Source organism: Carlito syrichta, unplaced genomic scaffold (genome assembly GCF_000164805.1).
Source record: "Carlito syrichta isolate Samal-C Ts95f unplaced genomic scaffold, Tarsius_syrichta-2.0.1 Scaffold315096, whole genome shotgun sequence".
Lineage (NCBI taxonomy): Eukaryota > Metazoa > Chordata > Mammalia > Primates > Tarsiidae > Carlito > Carlito syrichta.
The window spans coordinates 214,287-227,187 of NW_007259192.1; the positions used below are offsets into that span (position 1 = coordinate 214,287).

The 12,901-nt window shown below is 38.7% G+C and overlaps 2 protein-coding genes across 10 annotated transcripts in view; one reads left to right on the forward strand and one right to left on the reverse strand.

The window, feature by feature from the left end:
• Window positions 1-2,966: 2,966 nt before the first annotated feature.
• Window positions 2,967-12,552, reverse strand: ATG12 (autophagy related 12). 2 transcript variants are annotated; one of them, XM_008072304.2, is made up of 4 exons: window positions 12,196-12,552; window positions 6,538-6,674; window positions 4,010-4,072; window positions 3,018-3,286 (listed from the first exon to the last, which is right to left on the reverse strand). In XM_008072304.2, the coding sequence occupies exons 1-4, from the start codon at window positions 12,356-12,358 to the stop codon at window positions 3,227-3,229; spliced, it is 423 nt and encodes a 140-aa protein (XP_008070495.1). In that variant the 5' UTR covers window positions 12,359-12,552; the 3' UTR covers window positions 3,018-3,226. The 2 variants fall into 2 exon arrangements, with proteins under 2 accessions (XP_008070494.1, XP_008070495.1); XM_008072303.2 differs by lacking the exon at window positions 4,010-4,072 and having other exon boundaries at window positions 2,967-3,286; window positions 12,196-12,375.
• Window positions 12,553-12,752: 200 nt separating this feature from the next.
• The window catches only part of AP3S1 (adaptor related protein complex 3 sigma 1 subunit), a 64,204-nt gene continuing 64,055 nt past the window's right edge, over window positions 12,753-12,901 (forward strand). For 4 of the 8 annotated variants that reach the window (XM_021706053.1, XM_021706059.1, XM_021706057.1 and 1 more), the window contains exon 1: window positions 12,753-12,901. In XM_021706053.1, the coding sequence (XP_021561728.1) occupies window positions 12,833-12,901 (69 nt within the window). In that variant the 5' untranslated portion in view covers window positions 12,753-12,832. The other 4 variants (XM_021706056.1, XM_021706054.1, XM_021706055.1 and 1 more) reach the window with 1 other exon arrangement.

Consider the following 12,901-nt stretch of genomic DNA (forward strand, 5'->3'; position numbering starts at 1 on the left):
AGCCCTTAAAGAAGAGTTAGGATTAGAAGGTGTGAAGGTGTAGGTAAATTGCAAGAGCAGATGTAGAAAACAAAAAAAACCCCACAAGGTATGTTTGGGAAATAGTGAATAATCTTGTTTGGGTGGAATAATGTTGTAGAGAAATAGTGTTTGTAAAACAGAAACTCCTGAGCTATTTTCTGAATACCTGTGTCACCTGAAGCTAGTTTCCTATTGCCAAAAGCTTACTCAGCATATTATAATCCTCGAAAACTGAAACAGAAGCTGTATGAAAGGCAATTTTTGTTTTCACACTCCTTTAACACTGAAGGCTTTCCCACTTTGTGTTACAACTAAATTGGTTGACTAATGCTATATAATTTGAGGCATATTTTGCATGCACTGCTAGAAGATATTTAAGGTCCCTTTAGGACTGAAACTTAGAGAAATCATAGATTCCAGGAAGTATGCAATTTCCACTTTGATTGGATAAAATATTATTTACCTTATGCCCTAAATATGGGGAACTCATTATGAAGTCCTTGGCTTTGATATTTTTAAAGATGGAGGCACAATATTCTAATATCACATATACTTGTGTGCTCTGGGTCTTTACACAGTAAGAAAGGCCTGACGTTATTGACATCTATTTAGTTATAAATATGGAAAACTTAAAACATAACCAGCAAGTTCAGTTTTTTCCCCCAAGTCCAATTAAACTGAAGACAGTTTAAATTAGATCCCTGCAAAAATATTTGTGAATAAACTGTGTTTCAGGTTCTCATTACCCAATAACTTATGAGACCCAGGCTGCCAAGTAAACATTGTAAATTTAGTGCAGAATGATTCTCTGAGAAAAGATCAAGAGATCTTGTAAATATGGTTTGAAAAAGTGTAAAGTTCTACATATTCAAGGTTACCAGGGAAGAAAACAAATAAGGTATACATATTTAGCTAACCTTAGATTTAATAAACTAGTAGGTTACTTAGATCAAGAAGCATAGTTAAACTGATGCCACAAATTCAAACTCAAGTATTTTTGGTTGTTGAGGTAGCAATATTCTATCATCTGAAACCTCAGTGGCAAAAATAATACACAAATTCAACATATTTTTGCCATATAGTAAGTATATGCATAGAAATAAATATATTCACTTCCTTCAGTAAACTGTAAGTGGACAAAACTAGAGAACAGATATTTCCCATAGCCAACTTATTTAACTAGAAAATGATAAACTTTCCAGCTTTCAATATGTATACACATTTTTTCTAATCGTATGCTTCACAATTCAGCTTGTACTATTAGCTGTATTAATTTATTACACAGAGACATTGGTATAAGGGAACTAAAAAATTCACAGGTTTGGGCAGAAAATGAGAACTGAATAGTGACTGTATCACTGTAACATTAACTGTTACTTAGCATCCCTTAATGTAGAGTATGGCAAGTCACTATAGCCATAGAGTGCATTCTGGTATTTAAGGGACATTAGTTCAAATCCTTCAATATCATTCCCATCATTACCTTTGAAAGTAAACACCTGAAATTCTAGCACATACCTTAGATACTGCTTGAACATTCCATTCAATTTATTGGGATGCTTTTTGTTTTTTCCATTTCTAAAATTTTATTTTATTATTATTATTATTTTGAGTTGGAGTCTCACTCTGTTGCCCAAGCTGGAGTGCAGTGGCACACTCACAGCTACTCCAGCATCGACCTGATGGGAGCCAGCAACTATTACATCTTATCCTTCCAAGTAGCCGGAACTACTGGCATATGCAACCACGCCCAGCTAATTTTTTGTTTTCTTCTTTTTTTTCTTTTTTGAGTTGGAGTCTCATTTGGTTGCCCAGACTGGAGTGCAGTGGCTGCTCTCGGCCACCGCAGCCTCGCCTGCTGGGCTCCAGTGATCCTTTCACCTCAGCCTTCCAAGTAGCCGGAATTACAGGCATGCACTACCACGCCCAGCTGATTTTTTGATTTATTGTAGAGATGAGGTCTGGTTGCCCAGGCGGGTCTCGAACCCGCGGGTTCAGGCAATCCACTCACCTCAGCCTCCCAAAGGCGCGGGATTATAGGCTGAGCCACGAAGCCCAGCTGCTAATTTTTGATTTATTGTAGAGACAAGGTCTTGCCAAGTTGCCCAGGCTGGTCACGAACCTGTGGGCTCAGGCAATCTATTTGCCTCGGCCTCCCAAAGTGCTGGTTACAGGCTGAGCCACCGAGCCCAGCCTATTTTTTTCCTTTTAGTGGCATTATAATAAACAGCAGGGAAAAAAAAAGTTAAATCTCCCCTTCAAGAAACCACCAGTCTAACAGCATCAGTAAAAATGGTACTCAGTCATGGCATGAAATACACATAACATCTAAGGATATTTTTCAATTACTGAGTGCTTTCAAGATGGAAGATGCATTATGAAACATTCAAAGACACCACTGAGTTTATCAATCAGGCGCTTTTAACACTACATAAATAAGTGACAGAATTAACACCATAGTTCCATAGTTACAAAATTGGGACCCAAGAATCATTAAGTGGCAGGACTAAAAAGAGCTATGTGACTCATTTGTCCAGAATTTATAAATCTCCCTCTATATCCCAATAAAATAACTTATGCATATTCTCTAAAACAGTCTTCCAGTTTGTCCAACTTGCTCTCTAGTTAGATATAGCTAAAAATCAGTAAGAACAGCCTTTTCCCCAGGTATGGCAAGGATGTAAACAAACTGCAAACTCTTTCTGCCAGCAGGGCTGCCCTCTACCGGACTATTTAAGGTATTCAACCAGCAAGTCAATGTGACTTTATTTTTACAAGAAGTAACACAGTAGATATAAATGTAAGTATCCCAATTCCCAAACAAATTGAAGTTCCCTGAATATGCTTAAAAACAAACAAACAAACAAAACTCTTTACTAAATTAGCTTTTACAGTGAAAAAAATTTCATCATTTTGAGAAAGGATAATGAACAAATTTATATAGTCTTAGAGGCAGATCTGCAGTAAACAGTAGTAATGGATAGAAGCAATGAGTATATTCTAATGGCAATCTTTTATGATGATTTGTGTATTAATACAAATCCATCCCACACTATGGATATTTTCTTATGCATGAACATAGTCCATGGTAGACACATGCTGAATAGATCATAACTGCTAAGTCTCTTGCCACAAGCATCAGAACTTTTCAGAGCTTCTCCTCTGTGAAAATTCATTTTAATAGCAAGTTGTTTTCCTCTGTGGTTCATCCCCAAGCCTGAGATTTGCAGTAATGCAGAACCAGTTTACCATCACTGCCAAAACACTACAAAAAGAAAAAAAGGCAATAAATCACACTCAGTCTTTGTTATTCTTAGATGTAACTAGGAAAAAAAAAGTCATATATGTATCATAAATATCCATACATGTAAGTTATCGATCTTATAGGCTATTTTTATCAAAAGATGCCTGTTTCCATCAGACATACATCAATAGTCATAAGTGTTTAATAAAATCTGACCTTTAAGCATCTTAGGCACGAATGGGTTCACACATTTAATCTTGTCCCTTTGTTACATCTCCAACCATAATGTATGTAATTTCAGCTATTTTCTAGTAGTGGTGCAGTACGTACATACTAATGATTACTGCCATGAAACTGAAAGAATAGAGACATTCTTATGCAGTTTTTTTCAATTTCTTAGAGAAAGATCTGGATAATATCATACAGACAACATAGAAGAAACTAGATATAAAGAAAAAATCTTACTTTCTGAGAATACAAAGCGAAGATGACACTGAAGTATAATTTATTCCTTGATTCTTCAATCAATGTATAATTTAAGATTCTACTGTGCTCAAAATGTTAGAAACATAACAGAGAACAAGAAAGTCATCTCTTCTTTCCCTGAGAGACAATGAAGAACAGCATGCCATCTCTTACAGATGTGAATTATGATATTATATAGTAGTGATACTATATAGTATAGTATACATATTATACAAATGTGCATACTCCAATAAGAAAAAAAAGCAATAATTATTTTACCTCATAGAGGGTACCAACTTCTTGGTCTGGGGAAGGAGCAAAGGACTGATTCACATAAATAAACTACAAGAAAGAAAAAACAAAAAAGCAAAAAACGAAGACTCGTTTTTAATGGTATCTTGATAAACCTGCATTTTTCTGGGTTCCAGTAAGCCATCTATTTCAAATTGCCTTCAGAATTTAAAAATTACCTAAACACCTTCAAATTCTCCTAAAATATTCGATTTAAAGAGATCCTTATGAAGAGCACATCTTGCTCACAAAGGAATAAAAATAACAGAATTTATCTTCCCAGGACAGTGGTTCCCAGCTTTTTTTAATTTTAATTTTTTTCCAACTTATTATAACTAAGAAACTTTTAAGTATTTTTTACAAACAGCTTTTGAAGGGCTAGTTAAGAAATTACATTATCACAAAAATTTTCCCACTTGTCTTTAAAGACAATATTTTTCTAACAAAATTTCATATACACAGACAAAAATCAATAAACCTAATATTCAGGATGGTCTGTACATCTTTCCTGGGTAAATATATGACATACATAGTTAGGTTTTTTTCATCTTTACCACCTTTGAAAACGTTTAAAGGCACTCTCAAGCTTGGTGACACTACTTTAAAGTCAGTTGCAGGCAAATGAAGTAAAATAAAAGGTAACATAGTTGAAATCTAATGTCTTTCGAACCTTGTTATTTAAAGGATTCACTGTTCAATGTTTTAGTTTAGTATGCTTAAAAAACATTCCTGGAGATACTGAAACAAAAGGTCACAATGTCAAAGTGCCTTTTGATTATTTTCTTTTTGGAAAAATTATTTGCCGGTAACATATTCAATTTTCCTTTTAATATCCATATAATCAAATTTGAGACTGAAATATCCTTGACTTAGCATGGCATTTTTTTTTTTTTAAGTATCAGAATAGTTGACTGACTAATACTGTTTTGGTCACCAACTATAACAAGAATAAATATTGCTTACATTTCTCCCTTAGGCAATATAGTTTACAGGCTCTACTGAGACAGACCCAGGTTTGAATCTTGGCTCTAAACATGAATAACATTTCTTATCCTGTTCCCTTATTTGTAAGATATGGAAAATAATAGTAACTGTATCTCTTGGGTCCACTAGTAAAGATAAAATGAGATAATACACACCAAGTATCAGTGCCTGGTATATGTTCTCAACAGAGATTGTTCAATTATTTTAAAATACTTCATGCTTAAATATCAATTCACGGTTAAGGTTCAAAGTTCTAACATAAAAAATTTTGGAAATATAACAGCAATATGCATTTTAATATAAATATCCTATAATACAGATATAATTTGGGTTTAGCCCCTGGGAATTTATGAGCAAACACAGATTTTACTATTTTGTTCATTAGAAGAAGGGCTCTAAATAACAGCTTAGTTTATTTCAGCAAATATTCACTAATGTCTATGATGTGCGGAACTATGAAGATTAATAAGATCTACCCTCCCTACGAGCACACAATGTATTGGAGAGGCAGACACACATGACTAGATAAAAAGACAGTTGAGGCCAGGAGTGGTGGCTCAGCCTGTAATCCCAGCACTTTGGGAGGCCAAGGTGAGAGGATTACCTAAGCCCTGGAGTTCTAGACCAGCCTGGGCAATTAGGTGAGACTTCATCTCTACAATAAATCGCAAAAATTAGTAGGGCGTGGTGGCATGCATCTGTAGTTCCAGTTACTTGGAAGGCTGAGGCAGAAGGATTGCCTAAGCCCAGCAGGTCAAGACCGTGGTGGCTGTGAGGGTGCCACTGAACTCCAGCCTGGGCAATAGGAGTGAGACTCCAACTCAAAAAAAAAAAGACAGTGGAGAAAAGTGCATCTAATAAGGTATGAGGCATACAAAAACATAGCATTAATCTAGCCTAGCAAAACAGCCAGAGAAACTTTTGTGGAAAAGAAACTTTAAGAAATAAGCAGGATTTAACCAGGTGAAAAAAGTAATTAGAGCTCTACAGACAAAGGAGTCAAAGAGTAAGATGGCACAAGTGTACACAGGGACAGTAGAGTAGATGGAGCTGAGAACCAAAGGAATTCATCATGATTTTGTAACAGGAGTTAATTACTGGAAGTAACTACAATTTTAAAAAAGCAATTCAGCTAGCTTAAAAGAGATATAGCCATAAATGTGTCTGAATAGCATTAAACTATGTATCAGTAACAGGTTAACATCATCATCAGTCCCACTGAAGAAACTAGAAGTGGCTTATAATTCATTACTTTAACAAGTAGATGTAGTTACCCTGGATTTATGAAAGTAAAATTCCATGGAAATAAAATTTCCAAAATACAAAAATTTGGGGAGTTCACTTAGTAAAATAAATCTAAAACTCATTTCATTTCAGGGTTCCCTAGAGAATCCTTAACGTACATAAACCCTACCAAGACAAGAGATAAAAGGGCATAACAAAAGCAACGTATTTCTATAAACAAGTCATTCATTGTTGCCTAGGAACAATGGCAAAATTTTGTAGGAAAACAATCACCATTGGTTTCATACCAACTGTTCTGAGGCCACAAGTTTAAGGAACTTTTTGATGAAGTCAATGAGTCCTTGTATGGTTCTAGTTCGCTCTACTGCCCACTTCTTTGTTTTCATAATGGGAGTGTCTCCCACAGCCTTTAGCAGGATATCAACTGGAAAAGAAAAAAAAATTACACTGAAATATTTCAAGACTATGTGATATACAAGACTTTAGGACATTTAATCTACATACATTTTGTGTATTTATGATACTTAACATGTCAGAGATATAGAAATAGTAGAATCTTTTTTCTTTTTTGTTCTGTTCTAATTTTTTTATTTTAAAGGTGTGGAGTACAATTCAGGGTTAGGTATACAAATGTTCATTATGCAGGTACCCTTGTTAATGTGGTGTCCCCTCCCTGCCCGGGCAGATTCCCACTACTGCCAGTCCCACCTCCCTGCATCCCCCCACCCAGGCAGTTTCCCGCTACTGCCAATTCTTTTCTTATAGTTTACGATAACTGTTCAAGGTCCATTTATGAATGAATAAATGATACTTAGTTCTTTGTTTCTGTGATACATCACTCAGTATTATAGACTCTAAGTCGATCCATTCTACAAAGTTCTCCCCATGGAATTAATCTTTAAAATGTATTTGGCCTGGTGTGGGAGGCAGGAAAGGTCAAAGAGAGAGGATCACTTGAAGCCAGGAGTTTCAGACCAGCCAGGAAAACATAGTGAGACTCCATTTCTATTAAAAAAAAAAAAAAAATTAGCCGGGTATGGTGGCACACACCTGCCTGTAGTCCTAGTTACTCAAGAGGCTGAGCTGGGAGAATCACTTGAGCCCAGGAGTTGGGAGTTTGAAGTGAGCTATGTTCATGCCACTGCACTTCAACCTAAGTGACAGAGCAAGATGATCCTGTCTCTAAAATAAATAAATACAATGCATTTTAATTTAACAGGTAATTTCAAGGAGAAAAAACATAAATGGTCAATAAAGATATGAAACAATATTTAAGTTTACAAAACAGCAAACTAAAATAATGTCATGGCCTTTTCCACCTTCCAAACTAGTAAAAATTAGAATAACAGTGTAGATGATACTACTATTGAGAATACAAAATGGTATACCCTTTCTGGAAAACAATATGATAATACTAATCCCAATCCATAAAGGTACATGAGGGAAGAGCCAAAAACAACCAGAATTATTTTTTGGAGGATGGGACCCCTGTAGTACAGGTTTCCCGGCCAGGTTAAGTATTCTAGGAACCCACTGGCATCAACTCACCAGCTAGCGTTATTGTGAGAGACTATGTTCGGCTTCAGTGAAATTTTTCTGGAGATTCTTTTAGCATGTTTGCCCATTTTATGACGGGTGATTTACAAGTGTACTTGCCCACAACACACTGAATGTTGGGCAGTTTTTGATAAAAAATGGCATGACTCTGTGCCCCACCTTCCCTATTCACCCAATCTCACCCCAGCAACTTTCTTTTGCTTCTCCAGAAGAAAAAAGTCCTCAAAAGGAAACGTTTTGCCGATGTGGAAGAGGTAAAACAAAAAAACAGTAGAAGCACTAAAAGGCATCCAAATCGACAAGTTCAAAAACTGTTTTGAGTTGTGGAAAATGTGTCTCGATAGGTGTATTGCACATGGAATATATGCTGATGTAAAAATAATTACAAAATTTTAAATCAATAAATTCTGTGTTTTTGGGGGTTAATAATACTTGAATTCAATATTTCTAGGAATCTAGTCTAGGAAAACATAGGATATGTAAAGATTTGCTTAGCCTGTAATCCCGCGCCTTTGGGAGGCTGAGGTGAGTGGATTGCCTGAGCCCGTGGGTTTGAGACCCGCCTGGGCAGGGGAGACCTCATCTCTACAGTAGATCAAAAAAATTAGCTGGGCATGGTAGTGTGTGCCTGTAGCTCCAGCTACTTGGAAGGCTGAGGCGGAAGGATCGCCAAAGGTCAGCAGGTCAAGGCTGCGGTGGCCGGGAGCAGCCACTGCACTCCAGTCTGGGTAACAGTGAGACTCTAACTCAAACAAACAAACAAACAAACAAACAAAAAGAGTTGCTTAGAAAGATTTAACCTCCATATAAGTATATATATGTGTGTGTGTGTGTGTGTGTGTGTATATATATATATATTTTTTTTTTTTTAGGAAAAACTGGTAGACCTAAATATCAAAGGTACTTAGAAGTGATTAAATAAAGGATATTATGCTCAATATTAGAATGTTGTAAAGCAGTGGTCCCCAACCTTTTTGGCATCAGGGACCAGTTTTGTGGAAGACAATTATTCCACACTGGGATTGTGGGGGGGAAAGGTTGGTGGGGGGGGGGTGGTTTAGGGATGCTTCAAACATGTAACTTTCACCGGGCACTTTATTTCTACTATACCTACACTGTAATATATAATGAAATAATTATACAACTCACTATTTAAAAAAAAGAGGCATGGACAGAAGTGGTAAATAAAATGGTGGGCTATGAGTGAACTAAAATTAAGTGTTGGATTCTGACTTAAAGCCTGACACCAAATGCAGCTGTACAATTGCAGTACATCAACTCACTTGCCACTCACTGATAGGGTTTTGATGAGACTGCAAACAAATGATTTATTATGGTCTCTGTGAAGTCAAACCTCACTGCTAATGTTAATCTGTGTTTGCAGCTGCTCCCCAGTGCTAGCATCACCACCTCAGCTCTACTCAGATCATCAGGCATTAGTTCCTCATAAGGAGTACATAACCTAGATCCTTGCATGCATAGTTCACAATAGGGTTCATGCTCGTATGAGAATCTAATACACGTGCTAATCTGAAAGGATGCAGAGCTCAGGTGGTGGTGATGTGAGCAAGGAGGAGTGGCTGTAAATACAGATGAAGTTTCGGTCACAGGCCCACTGCTCATCTCCTGCTGCGTGGCCTGGGAGTTGGGAACCCTGTAGTAAAAGCACCCACTTTAAACTGCCTGGGTTTGAATCCTGGTTTTGTCGTTTACTAGGTATGAGGGGGACGCAAAAAAACCTGGAATTTATTTATTAAAAAATTTATATTTATTCTTTCATGCTTAAACTTTAGCCATCTTCAAAGTATGCTTTGTTTGATGCAATACACCTATGGAGATGCTTTTTTATACTGCTCAAAACAGTTTTTGAACTTGCCAATTTGGATGCCTTTTAGTGTGCTCCTGGACTCAGGCAATCCTTTCACTTCAGCCTCCCAAAGTGCTGGGATTATAGGTATGAGCCACCGCACCCGGCTATGAACTTTTTAATGAAGGAAAACAAGCTATTAACAATAAAACACAACAATCAGAGGCCAAAAAGAAGTTTCTTATCTTTTTTGAGTTGGAGTGTCACTCTGTAGCCGAGGTTGGAGTGCATTGGCACACTCACGGCCACTGCAGCCTTAACCTGCTGGGCTCAGGTAATCCTTCCACCTCAGCCTTCCAAGTAGCTGGAGCTACAGGCACATGCTACTATGTCTGGCTAATTTTTTGATATATTGTAGAGATGAGGTCTCGCCAAGTTGCTCAGGCTGGTCTTGAATCCCTGGGCTCAAGCAATCTTCTCACCTCGGCCTCCCAGAATGCTAGGATTATAGGCATGAGCCACAGCGCACAGCTCCAAAAGAAGTTTCTGACAGAGAAATCTTAAGTTTTCAATGATCCACAATACAGGTATGTAAACCTAAAGACCATAAATCTGTCCCTTGAAGGTTATTTTGCTAAGAAAAAAAAAAAAAAGATATTTACAATCAAAACCAAGCAATCCTGAAAGCAAAATAGTGTGTTGCTGCCCCCTAAAGTTAACTCTACTCTATTACATCCTTCTAAGGAGGTCCTTCTATTACATCCTTCTAAGGGGGTCCTTAAAAGAAGGGGGTCCTTAAAAGAAGACAGCTAGAGTACATCATGTACATTTATTTCCAGCTAAAGAACTACTTAATTATCCTAGCTTCAGTTATCTTGGGAATAGAAATAAATTTGGAGATAAGAAAGGATTTTGGTTAGCCTAACTTTAATACCCTCCCTGCCCTGTGGCTATCAATAACTCAATTACTGAAATTAGGCATTTAAAGAAAGTGAAGCAGAAAACATTGAGTTGGACTACTGAAGAGGATGGAAGAGTGGGAGGGCAAAAAACTAAAGAAGGAGAAAATATTGATTTAACTATAAGCTGCACTCTTACATTTAATTTTAAAGGGAATTTGCTTGTAGTTCTAAACTCTGGTGACACATTAGAATCAACTAGGGTACCTAACAGAATCCCCCGGGGAGACCTAACATGCGGCCAGGGGCCATAGTTTGGTCTGTTTGAACAGTCTTTCTTCTGTGGATTAAAACAAAGGTGGAACATACAAAATTGTTAAGCTTCTTTTATCAGATGATCCTCAAAAAATGTTGGCAATCTCGGATAGGAATTCAAAAGCTAGAACTAAGTTTTATTCAGAAAGGAGAACTAAATGTTAACAGGAGCCAAAAAATAAAAATCCAACCTTCAAATGATGGCTTAATTTTCAAAAAATACTGTGCAGACCACTGAAAATATGCCCTCAGGCAATATCTAGGTTGTGAGCTATTGTTGTTTTCCCTTTTGTTTTACACAGCTATCATCAGTAATAAACTTCTGACTGAAACAGACTTTAAACAACCCCTCTAAAAGTCCTCTCCTGCCTAAACGGAAGAAAAAAATGCAACAAAAACCTGAAAAACCTGGGATTCTTTGGAAGAAAGATTCTAGTGGTTATCTGTAGAAATAATCACAGTGCATTATGCAGAAATGACAGAATAATCCTCCCAAATGTAAAGGCAGTCTGAGTTAAAAGGAGGGCACCCCTGGGAGAGAATTATCCTCCACAGCATTCGATGAAAAGGCCATGAGACCACTGTCATTTTAAGACTCTGGACTGAGAAAACTTGTCTAAGGACAAGGTCGACTTCTTCAAATTGAAGGCGTTTATCTGCTGCTTTTCTCATAGGCAGCTCTAACTCTAGAGCTCCAGGATAAGTAACCATAGGAATTTTTGTATTTTACAATGGCGAACTAATTTTCAAATAATAAAGGGTTGAGAACAGCCAGCTCAAATAATGAAATAACTCTTACAAAGGTTCCAAAATGTGCGTATTTTAAAAAGGCAATACCCATGCCTTTAGATTTCCCTTAGTATTTTTCCTATTGGGTAAAATTTCAGTTTTTGTTGTTGTTGTTGTTCAAAGAGTGAATTCACACTCAATTTGGAGGGGGGGGGGGAAACAGCGAACTAATCGGAAGGCATGAATTCCAGTCCAAGGCTTGTGTCACTGACCATCCCTAGCACCCAAAATCATTATTCGAATTATTAGCTCATACACTAAGTACCTGGAGTCATCGAGATCCCACTCAGCTCCCTCCTTCAAAGAGCTCCAGTGTGGCCAACTCAAAGGAAGATTAAAATACAGTGTAAAAAGAGGTGTGTCATCCTCTAGTGCCAGGCACTACACCAAGAGTGCACATAACTACGACAAAGATGACTTTTTTGAGACACTCAACTCAAAGGTCTTCTGACAACTGGTTAAAATGCACGTCTGGGACTAACCGTCCTCTAAATGTTGCTTCTTTATTGGCCGCCACCCCTAGTCGGATGAAATCTGGACCTCCCCCCACTGCCTAGAATGAAACTTCTCAAAATTACTTTTTTTCTTGGTGTCGCCAGCAGGTTCCTCTGTCCCTGGGGAAACTGCAGCAGAAGAAGGGGGATCCGGAGTGGCTGTTTCTGGGGAGACCTCCGTGGGTCCTTCGCCGCCGGCAACGGCTGAGGGAGGCAGCTGCAACACAGACTCCGGCTCCTCCGCCATGTTGGTCGGCAGGAAGCGAGAGCGGAAGTGGCGGCTGAGTGCGTGCAGTGGAACGGCGTTTCACCGCGGAGCATCGCAAAGGAGGAGCCGGAGTAGGGGGACCCTAACTCAATAGTGAAAGATGGAGCTAGCGGCTAGTCCTTAAATAGAAACTGTCTTGGATCTGTGAAAGTGAGTCATCAACGAGTGTTCTCCTGCCGCAAAAAGTCTCGAGAGGGGGACCACGGGCAACGTCCTCGACCTCCTCCGAGTGTGCACACGCCCCTCCAGCAGTGGGCTCTGCCCTAGAAATGTTTCCGCTCTCCTCCGCCCAGGCCCCGCCCCTCTCGGGCCCCGCCCCGCGGTTCGGGAGCGCGCGCGCGCGCGTGCAGGAGGGGGCGGGTGGGGAAGGATCGCCGGCTAGATCCCGAGGCGAGGCTCGCGCTCCCGCCCCCGCCCCGGCCCCCAGCGCCCACCCGGTCGGCCGGCCCAGCCATGATCAAGGCGATCCTCATCTTCAACAACCACGGAAAGCCGCGGCTCTCCAAGTTCTACCAGCCCTAC

Coding starts and splice junctions, on each gene's coding strand:
- ATG12 (XM_008072304.2), bottom strand. CDS start 12,358: ATGGCGGAGGAGCCGGAGTCTGTGTTGCAGCTGCCTCCCTCAGCCGTT. Junction 6,675..12,195: donor TGGCGACACCAAGAAAAAAA/GTAATTTTGAGA, acceptor TTTCTTTTCCAG/TTGATATCCTGCTAAAGGCT. Junction 4,073..6,537: donor TTGTGGCCTCAGAACAGTTG/GTATGAAACCAA, acceptor TCTTTCTTGTAG/TTTATTTATGTGAATCAGTC.